This window comes from Metopolophium dirhodum, chromosome 1, assembly GCF_019925205.1.
Source record: "Metopolophium dirhodum isolate CAU chromosome 1, ASM1992520v1, whole genome shotgun sequence".
In the NCBI taxonomy this organism is placed as follows: Eukaryota; Metazoa; Arthropoda; class Insecta; order Hemiptera; family Aphididae; genus Metopolophium; species Metopolophium dirhodum.
This window is the reverse complement of record NC_083560.1, coordinates 42,308,174-42,322,715: the sequence shown is the minus strand read 5'-3', so window position 1 is coordinate 42,322,715 and position 14,542 is coordinate 42,308,174. Positions and strand designations below refer to the sequence as shown.

The 14,542-nt window shown below is 29.4% G+C and overlaps 1 protein-coding gene across 2 annotated transcripts; it reads right to left on the bottom strand.

The window, feature by feature from the left end:
* Window positions 1-2,205: 2,205 nt before the first annotated feature.
* Window positions 2,206-14,142, bottom strand: LOC132935217 (glutamine synthetase-like). Of its 2 annotated transcripts, none has more exons than XM_061001695.1 (8): window positions 14,084-14,142; window positions 12,284-12,477; window positions 11,379-11,540; window positions 8,884-9,029; window positions 8,259-8,387; window positions 4,244-4,443; window positions 4,028-4,167; window positions 2,206-2,354 (listed from the first exon to the last, which is right to left on the bottom strand). In XM_061001695.1, the coding sequence occupies exons 1-8, from the start codon at window positions 14,140-14,142 to the stop codon at window positions 2,206-2,208; spliced, it is 1,179 nt and encodes a 392-aa protein (XP_060857678.1). The 2 variants fall into 2 exon arrangements, with proteins under 2 accessions (XP_060857678.1, XP_060857679.1); XM_061001696.1 differs by lacking the exon at window positions 14,084-14,142 and adding an exon at window positions 12,869-12,888.
* Between the last annotated feature and the right edge of the window lie 400 nt (window positions 14,143-14,542).

Below are 14,542 nucleotides of genomic sequence, written 5' to 3'. Positions count from 1 at the left end.
TTGGCAGAAAAATACCCACACTCTATTTGATAATAACTAAACATTATTTAGGTATATTTGACAGAAAGTGACAATATCTCACATACTTACTTGTAACGTACCATACGAGAAGGAACCGTTAAAATATTTGAAAGTCATTGCAGGGGCTCTGAATATTTATATCAAACGAAATGATTTTGATTGCTTTGAGACAATTGTTCCTTATTAGTTCTGAAGTTGTATCATATAGTTTTCAGTTTCAATTTAATAGTCATTTCAGAAGCCTAAAGCCTAAACATAATCACAAATCAGTGCAAAACTATACCAATAATTATAACACTAAATAGTTATGGTGAAACTTATTTACTCGATGATGGTTGCATATTTGATCTTGGTGGTATTAAGAGTAATTCTCAATATTTTCTTAAACCCGGTCATATTTTGGACTCAAACCATCATCGATTAAATGAGTTTTGCCATAACTATTTAGTGGTATAATTATTGGTATAATTTTACCCTGATTTTTGATTATTTTAAACAAATGAGGAAGATGGTGTTTGGCTCTTTTGCTCATAATTAAAACGTAACGCAACAAGTAAAAATTGGTGCTTCTAACTCAGTACCAAAGATTGCATGAACAGCATAAGCTTCATCTCAATATTTTCTACATTCCAACAGAATATATTTTGAAAAAGAAGAAAATAAAATATTAAAATATTATATAGTTACAATTGTTATTTAACTTTAAAAGTGGTTCTTTATCAACAGTAGGTACACTCAAAAAAATCATGGGAAACAATTGGTAACCGATAGTATTCCATTACGTCTGGTAAATGTTTATTCCAATATTCTCTATCATACTTGATCCATTTCATTAAGAGATTTATACACCTAATAATTAGAAAAAACCTAACCGAAAAATTACAATTAAAGGTTTATATTGAAATAAAAAAAATTTAAATCTATTATTTATATCCAAATAATAATTATTTTATATTTTTATAATGAGTAAACAAATCGTTTAAAAAAAAAAAACGAGAAAGTGGATGTCGCTCTGTTGTACAGTTGGTTACAATTTTTTTTATTTCAATATAAACTTTGAATATCATTAAAATAAAACCATTTAATTATGATTTTTGATTTCTAATGTGATTTTTAACGATATTTAAAATCAATTTTGAAATCGATTTCATACCCTATTTACAATTTACTTTTGTGTACATCATAAATGTCAAAACTCCTAAAAATGCAAATTAAAAGTGTATGTTTTAAATTCTCTGATGTAAGAAACAGATACTGTACTCGAAAAGCATAACCTATGAGTTTCCAAAACTTACTACATTTTTCATAAAAATCCGGCCACAGATTATATAATATAATTATAATCTGTGTCTGGGCCTCAATTATTACACTACTCGACTTGTTTGATAAAAAATACCAGGTAACGAAATCGAAATTTTATACGTATTTTAATAATTAGTATACCTAGTCAATGAGTTACTGACGATTTGACCTCACCTATTTTAGCTTTCTTGAATTTTTATAACCATTATAGAATACGATAGCGAAATCGGCTGATTCGATGACCAGAATGAAAGGGGTGAGAGGGGGTGTCTCAAATATCAACTGACATTACGCCTTAACCACCAATACCAAATTATATGATGTAATGATGTTATAAAAAAACTGTCTGATGAAAATTAAGTACAAACTTTAATACTTTAGAGTTATACACTATAATCATAAACTTACGCACAAACAGTATGGGGTCCGCGATCTACCACAGGTAGATTGCCTACCTAATAATGTACTGCTGTGAAACAGAATTTTTATTCCGGGCAACGGAAAAATTAAGATAAATTTTGAAGACCATACACCGAATATTAAATAACAAATTAAACAAAGTTTGAGTCATATAGAGTTGATACATTTAACAGGCAACGAAGTGCTCAGGATTAGCTAGTATTAATATATAAATAAAAAGAATATTAAATCAACATGTATTTTTGGTGACACTACTTCACACTCACAACACAATTTCATGTGGTTTTTGGTGAGCATTTAATTAAAAATCAAAAATTGTAATTCAATAATATTATGCAGTGCCAAACAATTATAGTTGTACCTATATTATTATAAATAACAGATAATATATTTTGTTTTCCATGGTGGGGCGATACTTATTTTAATCTTGCAGGAGTGTAGGTTATTTTCTTAATGTCTTCTTTATTCATTTAGGCACACGGTGCGTACAATGGCTTCGGTCACTTGGTATGGGTCGCAATTGGCAGCTGGTCTACGATCTTCTAAGTAACCCTTCTTCTCTTCGGCAACACCACGAGGAATACGAATACTGGTCCCACGGTTGGCCACGCCTAGAACAATAATAAACTAGTTTAAAATTTTTTTTTTCACAGATGATAATATGAACTTATTATTGCAAAACAGTATCGGGGGACGAATTTAACCAATAATTTTTAATTGTTTTCAAGTAAAAATATCTGATCTTCTTAAATTTTATTTTAGGGTAGGTATGTTGCAATTAAAAATTACTTTTAATAGTTTATGCAAATTATAAAAAAAAAAAAAAAGTTCTATTTATAGATTTAAAAAACAAATATAGAGAATTAAACAAGAACTCTTGTGTCAATTGTACATAGAATAATTTACCAATCATTCTCTTTTTTAATTATTAATGCAGTTATTTAAACTAATTTAAAATTCTAATTTTTAAATTCAGAGCAGAGCAATCAATGTATTGGTTTTACAATGATGTGTGTTTTTTTTCTACAAATATCAACCAAATTTTATTTATTGGGCCAAAAAGCGTGAAAATTTAATACAAGACTCCTGATATATTGTTACAATAGCTGTTAAAAAATATTAAAAATAAATATGCACATTTTTTTTAATAGGTATTTAAATTTCAAATTGTTCAAATCTTATAGCTCACAATTGAGAATTTAAAACAAGGTTCCACAGGTTATAAATAAATTACTTTATTCACAATTATATTATTAAATATACTAAGTAATATCATAGGATAACTGACCGTCTTCGCTCAGAATCGTTTTTCTTATACAATGATATAATATCTTTGAATTCAAATTTAACCATTACAGTGACCCATTTGTAATTTACTGTACAGCAGAGTGCCGCTCACATGCCCACCATTTTTTATTTGTAAATATACCTGCTTTAAGATAGTATTTTCATATTGTTAAGATTTTATGTGCTTCTACATCCTAAGGTTGTCCTGTGGCGATGCAAGAATTTTTATTTTTGTAATGAGAACCCTCTTCTTTTTATTTTTATTATTATAATATAAGATGTTCCTAGCCATAGCTATCTACATCTATTGATATTAATTATAAAGGTACATTTTTAACAATTTGAATATGATAATTTAAGTAATTATAATAATAATGATAATAATAATAATAAAATCAATAATAATAATAATAACAATATAAAGGTATAACAGATATAATAAATGGCAAGTTGTATAGCTTAATATTGACGCTACAAGTAGCAACGCGAGAACCCTCTATTTACTATAAATTATTTGTTGGATATTTTTTTTGAATATTTTGATGAAGTACCCAATTTAAATTTGAGCGAGTAGTTTCTCATATATTTAAATGTTTGTAACATATTTTGTTCTAATTTTGAATTAGATACATAAAAAATTTAAAAAAAATAATCCACTAAATAATTTCTAGTAAAAGAGGGCTCTCGCTTTAAAATCATACTTTTTTTGTATAGCCACAAGCCTCTTCTTAAGTACCTAGTACAAACATGTCAAACATTTTAAAATTCATTCTTAAAAAAAGTATGTTTAAATCAAAAATCAGAATTTGAATTAATTTATTATTAATCTAAAAATTGATGTGCATGCTTGGTGAATCACTCTGTATATTTGTTTATGTTTATTGTTTCTACTGTAACATTGCATAAAATAATTTTAATTTAAACCCAACTTCTGCAGTTTGTGTGCATTATTGGTTGTACTACGGGCAGTGCTATAGTATGTCTTTAGAGTACTAACCAGATGAGAAATTTTGAATGGACGAAGTTTCGTGTTTTCCAGTCAAACGACGTTCATTATCTTTGCCTCCGTGGGGATCGTATGCCTTAATATGTCTCATATGTTGTTTGGATAATTTTTCAATAGCCTTTTCGATTTCACTGAAACAATTATTAATCATTAGGTTGCAATTTTAAAAATCTTAAAAATATATCCTCAATTTAAACTATAACTTACCATATTCCGTTGTTTCCTCTCATAGCTTGAGTTGAAAAATTGCAATGGGCGCCAGCACCATTCCAATCTCCCGGAATTGGTTTTGGATCAAGTGTCACCACAATGCCAAACTCTTCGGCAATACGGTGTAATATGAAACGAGCCATCCATAAATGATCACCGATGCTAATACCTTCAACTGGTCCAACTTGAAATTCCCACTGAAATAAACAACTAATTTAATTATCTGTCATATATATTGTTATAATATAAGACAATATAATTGTATATAAAACTAGCTGATCCCGTGCACTTATTTGTCCGTTCATTGTACCAACTCTATATTACTCAAACTCTGTTCTATTCATTATTTAATTTTTGGTGTATGGTGTTCAAAAATAATCAAAACTTCTCCGTTGCCCAGAAAAAAAATAGAATGTTCAACTCTTTTTGTGTGTACCACACTATGAAATCAATAGATTTTTAAGTGTGAATAATATAATATTTTAATGCATAGCCATCTTTACCCACGTTTCCCACGTATCCGCAGCAGTATATTAATAGGAGCGTCGTCCGAGTGCGTCGCGTTAAACATATCGTACCTTTTTAATTGCCCAACTGCGTCTGCGATAATATCGCAAATAATTTTGGTAAATCCCATGTGCGTCCGCGATATTATTGCTAATAATATTTATCTTTATGCATAAAATACATTGATAACTTAAAATATTACACTGTGTTAGTTTGAAATAAGTTTTACTGAGGATTGTATGTCTATAAAACCTGAAGATGAAAAACATAATCAGTTTACGAAAGCTTACATTAAAAATTTAATTCGTGTTTTTACACACCTTATCCGGACATATATTCCTTCTTATAAATATTAAAAAAAATTCAAATAGAAATAAAAATGTTGATACAAACTTCTAATCAAATACCTAAAAAAATAAGATCGGTCATTGAAAAAAATTTTAAATTCATCGAAGAAAATATACGAAAGTACAAAACTGAACAAATCTCTAGATATGATTATATCAATATATACCCATAGGTATATGCCATTCCCGGGTAGGGGATGGCGGACTTTCTCTCCGAACAACGTGACTGCCCAAAGAAAAATGCCACCCGTAGCCGGGATCGAACCAGCGTATATAATACATATAATATTATAATTAAATAACCAAATATTTTTAGGGTGTAAGCCAGTTCATCACCCTGGGTAACTCTAAATGAACTGGAACGAACTTGGGCTACGTAGTGACCTTTTTCTCTTGGGACGCACTCGGATGAGACTTTATTCCGGACGCATTCGGAACATTAAATAAGGGACATTTTGGGACGCACTCGGTAGTCGCCTATTAAGGTAGGATGTGTGATAATGTGATGTGATGTGATGTGAAACGGACCCCGTGCTATTTGTATGTAAGTATATAATTTAACTCTAAAGTATCAAAGTTATACCAAGTTTGTCGTGTTTACTTAATTCCAACTAAAGAGGATTAAGGGGATTCGATACCGGGATTTTCTGTTTTTGTCTAACACACGCGTGACATAGTATTTTAGAATTGTTTTTTTCCAAATATTCCAATTGATCTATTGAAGCGATAAGAATTCTGAAAACAGACTTTAATTCGTCATCAAGTCTACTTGAAATCGACTTTCCCACGTTTTTGATATTAACCCCCAAATTTCAGAAAACGACATATTAAAAAAGAGTATTTAAACATTTTTGTATTTCAATTTATGGAGAAGCTAAAATCAAAAAATCAATATTGTGGGAAAGTCGATTACCAGTAGACTTGACGATGAATTCAAATCTGTTTTCAGAATTCTTATCGCTTCAATAGATCATTTAGAATGTTTGACAAAAAACACGTCTAAAATACTATGTCGCGCGTGTGTTAGACTAGACAAAAACAGAAAATCACGGTAGGGAATTCCCTTAATATAATCAATCGTACTAAAATCCAATGAATAAAAAATACCAAATTTAACTCTGTTTAAATTAGCATATATTTTTCCCTGAGTTATAATTTACACACAAACAAATATATATATTATATACTAGCTGATCCCGAGCACTTCGTTAAATGTATCAACTGTTTATGACTCAAACTTTGTTCAATTCGTTATTTAATATTCGGTGTATGGTGTTCAAAATGTATCTTAACTTTTCCATTGCCCAGAATAAAAATTCTGCTTTACAGCAGTACATTATCAGGTAGGCAATCTACGGTAGATTGCGAACCCCATGCTGTTTGTACACAAGTGTATGATTTAACTCTAAAGTATCAAAGTTATACCAAGTTTGTCGTTTTTACTTAACCTAACCTAACCTTACCTACTGTGGATTAATATAATCAATTAATACAAAATCCTAACCTTTTTATTTCATTCATCGGATTTTAGTACGGTTGTTGGTTAGTTTAGAATAGGATTTTGTATATATTGATTATATTAAGTAAAAACGACAAACTTGGTATAACTTTGATACTTTAGAGTTAAATCATACCATGTGTCATATGAGTTATATAGAGTTGACACATTTAACGGGCAACGACGTGCACGGGATCAGAGCTAGTCTATACTATTATAATATAAAGAGGAGTTGTTAATTACCATTGTTGAGGGTAATTTCTGGAACTGCTGAACCGATTTCGAAAATTCTTTCACCAATAGAAATCCATATTCTTTGTGAGTGTCATAGACTAATTTAAAAAGGGAATTGATCACCCCTGGTAGGTTCTCAAACAGGAATTTTGAGATTTACGATAGACATTTTTGTTTATTAATGGTTGCTATATGGGTTATAGGAGTTAGGAATAATACTGATTTATTATTATTATTTATTATTACGTAACAGGCCATTATTTAATATAATTGATAACTCCTTTGTTTATTAAGTTAGAGAATCGATGAAATGCCATAAACCTTCTCCGCAATGAGCTCTTCAATTTTTTTAAAAAAAAATCATAACGATCGGTTCAGTAGTATCCGAGAACGAGAACATAGGCCTCAAAGGTTTTCATTTATATATTTTCACATTTATATATAAGATATTGACAAAAAATAATAATACAAATCAACAAACATTCCCGATTAACCAATAGCGACCTATATAATAATTAACTATTATTATTTTAATCTGCAACGACAAACTAATTTTTTTATTATTTAGTTTATTTTTTTTTTTTTTTTGATAGATGTGAGGCGACTTTCGTATTTTTAACATCCAGATTTTTATTTTTCCGGTGTATTTTTCTTTTATGTTCTTTCATAAGAACCTTGTCCTGACAATTACGAATACAACAAAAAAAGAGTCAGCCAGATCGGCCAAGCCGTTTTGGAGCCAACCCGTCACAAAGATTTCCAATGTTATTTTATATTTACTGTTTTAAGATTTGGAACGAGTTTGGTTAAAAAAGTAATAGATATTAATAGTTCAGATGAGGAAGATATCATATTTTTTTCAAATATATTGTTTTAAAATGTTTTTAAATTTCATATTGCAAAACTAAAATTATCTTGGACGATAAATGCATTTATCATAATACTTATTGAAATAATAAGTGTTTACTGTTAGTTTACCTCCCCACAAGGTCACTAAAATGTGAAAAAAGTGAAATGTTAACATTTAACCTTTACAATTAAGTATAAGAGATATTGAATTTAAAAGAATTTCAATGTTGTTCAATAGATGTCGGTCTAAAATTCGTTTCAAATTCGTGTGATATAATTTAAATAAATATGATTTAATAAAAAACAACCAAGACAATTTTTACTCTCACTCATTCCACTGATAGTTAAACGGTGTTTTTTACTATAAAATCTATGTATTTTATTTGACTTCAAATAATTACCAATAAAAAAATTTAACAGTATAACGCTTCAGACAGCGTATATTATATATTATATAGAATTATCCAACGCACCTAGGTACCTGTGTATTAAAATATATGCAAATTGTATACATCTGCGTTGGCGAATAATGCTCGTAAATGTTTAATATTAATGAGCGTGTAAATTATATAGGTACCTGAGCTGGCATAACTTCGGCATTCTCTCCAGTTATGTTGATTCCGGCGTACAGACATGCACGATAATGACCCTCCACTATGTCACGTCCGTACACTTTATCAGCGCCGACACCGCAATAGTACGGACCCTATACACATATTACACCGTGAATTGAATTTCAGTATTTACCGTTGGGTCGTCAGTGACTATATTATAATTTATAATTAGGGTTCGTATTTGAAGGCAAAAGCCTTTTATTTCTATAACAGTACTAGAAAAATAATGTTTATATAAAATTGTGTTTTATTTAATATCTAAGATGATGGATGTACTTTTTTGCCTTTTTACTTATAAATGCCTTTTTTTGTGTTCAATTTTCAATTTATCTGATAGTTTTATATAAATTCAACAAAGTGTTTAATTTTTTACAAACTAGAAAAATAACTGAAATCTATCAAATTTTTTAGTTCATTTTTGAATTGTTTTTTTTATATAAATTAAATGGTTTTTTTGCAATTTTTGTCATTTTAAATGTTTTTTCTATTGATTATATTTTCTTAAAATATGAACCCTGTTTAAATGTACTATGACATGGCTGGGTACATCACGTCCATTGACCGTCACAACGTATACACGAAACGTACCTGAGGACCTGGGTATCCAGTCTTTGGCCATCCGAATGGTTGGCCGTCAGTGTCGAGTAACGTGTATTCTTGTTCGATACCAAACCACGGTTTTTGATTGGCAGCTTTAGTCATGGCCTCCAAAGCAGCTTTACGGTGATTTGTATCTATAAATATAAAATATATAAAAAAAAAATTGTAATGATATTTCATATTATTATAGCAATGTCGAAGTGATATTTAATTATACATATATGCATTTACTATAATATGCATATACATACGGTTAAATAATAACAGTAAAATCAATTTGTATAGCTAGGGTTGGCGTTAAGGGTGGGTATTGAAGACATTTTTATGGGTTTCATACGATCTAGTGCAATTGCTACGTTCAGCTTATTACCACGCTCCCACATTTTCGTTATAATGGAAAGTTTTTAAAGAATTCGTTAGAATTGAAATGATTGAAAGTATGCGTCATAATTTAATAATTAAACCCCCAAAAAATATTAAAAATATGCTCATAAATACTACCTTAAATAAAAAAAATGGCAATATGGATAATTCTTTAATTAACATAGTAAAACTATTGTTGTAAACTTGTAACTAAAATGAATTTATATTTAATTTAATTTTGGACACATTTTTTGAACCACTGAAAATAAAATATTTAAATGTTGTGGTAGGATAGGTATAGTATATGTATATTTATATATATAAAAATAAGTGTATATTTTGAATACATTTTATAACTTAAGATCCACCAAACCGATTTTGATGAAATTTTCAGGGCATATTAAGATTGATATGTAGATGGTTTATGTGAAGTTTGTACCCAGCGTACAAAGCGGGATAAGTGGTTCCGGAGTTATGGCCTCTTAAGTGCACAACTGGCGACATGGCCAAATACAACAACAACATCTATACAATTATTTTTATTTATATATATAACCCATAGCAACCATTAAAAAACAAAAACTTCTATCGTAAATCTCAAAATTCCTGTTTGAGCACCTACAGGGGGTGATCACTTACCTTTTTAAATTAGCCTATGACACTCACAAAGAATGTGGCTTTGTATTGGTGAAAGAATTTTCAAAATCGGTTCAGTAGTTTTACCCGAACATGCAAACAAACGCTATCATTTTATATATTAGTATAAAATGTTTGTGTGTAGATTAGACTTCTGGGAAGTAGATAGGCTAATTTAAAAAGTGTTAAATTTGTTTTTTTCTTATTCATCAGATTTTAGTACGGTTGCGTTAGGCTTTTGTATTAATTGATTATAGTAATCCTCCGTAGGTGGAATTAAGTAAAAATGACAAATTTGGTATAATTTTGATACTTTAGAGTTAAATCATACACTTACGTACACACAGCACGGGGTCCGCGATCTACCGCAGGTAGATTGCCTACTTGATAATATACTGCTGTGAATCAGAATTTTATTCTGGGCAACAAAAAAGTTAAGATAAATGTTGAACACCATACACCATACACCGAATATTAAATAACGAATTGAACAAAATTTGAGTCATATATTTTAATATTCGGTGTATGATGTTCAAAATTTATCTTAACTTTTTTGTTGCGTGGAATCAAAATTCTGATTCGCAGCAGTGTAATATCAGGTAGAAAATCTGCCTGTAGTAGATCATGGACCCCGTGCTGTTTGTATGTAACTTTATAATTTAACTCTAAAGTATCAAAGTTATACCAAGTATGTCACTGAACTCCTCCTAAACAGCTGGACTAATTGTGAATGCTGAGTCTGTCGACCAATATTTTCTCACCGTCCACGATGACGTGGCATTGTTTTATGTACGTACCTAACTTATATGTAAGTATAATACGCTCATATTTACGTAATTGCGACACATAATAATAGGGGGATGATTTGTGAATCCAAACCATCCGTGGCGTCACCCAAACGCATACAAAAAAATTCATTTAAATCGGCCCAACTGTTTAGGAGGAGTTTAAACACAACACACGTACAGTAGAATTATATATATAAAGATATATTTTATACTATTGTGAATTTATATATTTTTTTATTTTTGTACACATTTTTAGAACCACTGAAAATACAATATTTAGTAGTACCAATATTCTACTTATTTTATTCAAAACCCAATAGATCGTACCAATTTTCTGCTTACCACAAAGACATGGTTTTGCTCAGGTCGCAAATATTTGTAACGCCGGAACTGTGTATAATTTATATTGAGACACTCGTAAGAACAAGACACTGACAGTACCACTCGTTGAAAAATACTCGTAATATACCTTTTTTCAAGTAAAAATAAGTACCGAATAGTATTGCAGGTAGAAATAAATATGCGTATGATCAAAATATCTAGATCTCCACAATTATTAACGATATTTATAGATAGTTTTCTTCAACCCACGAAAAAAAAAATGGTGAAAGTGGAATCGGACATATTGTCATTACAAGGGTCAATTCTTTTTAATAATTCGTCAGTAAATTATACATTATAATATGTTTATATTACCAGCTGGAGTTTGATCGTGTTTGTAAGTTTCGCACATGACGAGTTTGTTCGGTGCCAACCTGAACGGGTCGTTAAACATGGCCACTGGACACAAATATGTATCTGAGTTTTCCCCTTGAGATTGGTACGTAGAGCTTCCATCGTACATCCACACTGGGAGTTCTGTATTAAAATAGTAAATGGAGAATATTAAGTTTGAATCGAGGTAATCGAGTACCTACACTTACATTATTATTATTTATTAGGTACCTAGGCGAACCATTATTTTCTTTGATTGATTTATTATAATAAAAAATTACTTGATCACACCGAAGTATATAACAAATTCAAATATATATTACTTTACAGTTCGTTAGTATTATATAGATTGAAATAATATATTATTCAATAACATTTTTTTTTAACAGTAAAATGAGTTTTTTTGAAGATATTTTATTATATATTCTCAATATTTCTAAATAAACACAATATTTTAATCACAGGAAAATAATTTCTATTATTTTTGACTACTTATTTATTTATTTTTTATTAATTAACCCGAAATATCATAGGCTATTCGGTGTACAATAAATTTGAATTAAATGTGATTCAATCGCTGGTTGGTTTTTTGGAATATTTATAGAAACCGTTAATATTTTGTTAACTAATAAGGGCATAGAATTTGGTGTTTTTTTTTGTGTAGTTAATTATTTTCTGTTGGGAGCATGCTTTGAAAAAGGGGTTAGATAATTTGTTGATTTTAGTGGTCTGTCAATATAGATACAATTTTTTCAATTAAACTTCATGTAGAATAACTACATTTAACCCAACTTAGTCTATTTATTACAAAGGACAAAGAGTATAGTTTATATTACGGATGGTAATCTATTATTTCGAATAAGATACATGAAAAATCGATGACATACCTTCCGGTTTTGTAGGTATAAAGTCTAGTGTTCTGGATTTTGCTCTAAGATCTTGTCCGGTTCCGTCGATCCATACGTACATGGCTTGTACCTTATCCTTGGGTTGGGGCAGCTGTTGAAATCTAGTAGCAACACCTTTTTTGATAACATAGTTGGGAGATGTTTCCAATAATTTTCTTCCTGGCATGGCTGAACTGTAAAATGTATTCATTGTTAATATTACATTATCTACCGATAATTGAACCAATGATATATACAACGACTATCTCGAAATCTTATCATTGAAATCAGCCACCATTTACAAAACAGGCAATGTTTACAATACAATATTACCAAAGTATATTATATTTACATATATGTATATCAATAAATGTTTTTATTTTTTTTTTATTATATTGAAATATATCTACAATCTATAAAATGTTTTTTGTACAATAAATAGGTTGACATGACTCATAAGATTAGGGAGCATACCTAGTGGTCACACCCTATATTCTTACAAGTTACAAGTGCAATTTGTAGGTAGGTATGAGGCGGTTGGACGACGTATTATTATATTTAATTCATTGACAGAATTAAGCTTACACAACTAAATTCCTAACCATATTTTAAACATTCGTATATAGGAACCGTGGATGACCTAGATATGTGTTTTTATATTAAGAAGAAAAAAAGTTTAAAACCTGGAAAAACAGTAGTTCGATGATAAACAAAACGATTAACTACGATTTTATATAGGTACCTATTTAAGACAATATTACGAAAATTTAGTCAGTGATTACGCCTATTTTACTTAAGTTTGAGTTATATAAAGTTGGTACATTTAACGGGCAACGAAGTTCACGGGTTCAGCTAACTAGTAAAATATAAAAACGATATAAAATATAAAGAACGACGAACCGTCTCCGCTCAGAATTGTTTTTCGTATATGATATCATTGAATTCATTATTTTAATACAATCCATTATACAGTGACCCACTGTAACCTACTGTACAGCAGAGCGACATCCACTTACCCTTTTTTTTTATATTAATAAATGTCCTTATAAATTAATTTTGTATAGATAAAAAATATATCTATTTATTCTATTAATATTATTCGTATAGTTTATTATACAGAAACAAATTTTAAAATGACTTATCAAATAAAATTACATATTTGCATTACAATTTGAATTGACAATACAAAGAACGGGCGCCCGGGAGTTGGGCCATAATTAATCTTTTTCAAAAAGGGGTATAGTTAATGGGCCATTAAAGTCTTACATTTATAATAAGTAGACCCGGTAATTGGGCCTCTAAATGTATATGTTTTATATAAATTGCTTATTGCAAATTTTAATTTCCAATGTTCGTTAAAATCTATTTATGTTATAGCATTTTCTAACACTGTGCAATGCATTTTTATCAATTATTTTCTATGCATGGTTATAAAGATAATTCATATGTTTCTTTTGTATTTTTTTATTTCAAGGCAAGCAAAAAGATGCTTATATAAAAAAATTAAAATCAATTATCCTTTTTTGCTCTGATCATGGTTTACAATTTAAACCGACAAAAGTTACTGTCGATTTAAGGACTTCGCAAGAAGGAACTAATCATAGGTACATGTGCTGGCATGGAAATTATAGGATGTAGATTTTACGTTGCGCAATCATGGTGGCAAAAAATGCCGGCTGTAGGCTTAAATACATAAAATAAACATAAGACTTCTGAAATAGGTAAATTACAAGGAAATATATTTGTATTTTTGTTTCAAAATTCAAAAAAAGTAGGTAGGTAACTGCGATGTTAACAAACCTGATCATCGTTGAAAATGTTCTAATAGCACTGAACACTGCTTGCTGTTTGAAAAACATCGCCATATTCAAATTATTTTACGTAAAGAATTCACTCTTTTTCAAACAAACAAATATTGATTTCTAGCCGACTATAGTTAACAATACAATCATAATATAATAAAGAATTTAAACAAAAATTAATTATCCATGGTTACAAAAAATATTACAATTTATAAAATGTATTGATATCATTTTTAAAATAAATTTAAATGTTATTTTTTTTTTGTAGGTTGGTTGTTGGGTGAGGAACGATTGGTTGAAACACGTTTGTATGTATGGCAAGGATTTGTTGCAAAAAAATCCCGGGTTTGGCAAACTTCTGAATTGTTTACCTATTGTAATAACTTTTGTACAGATTGTAAATTATCTTGGATACAAAATAGTAAGTTTAATTTTGAATTTTAAAGTACAGTATATC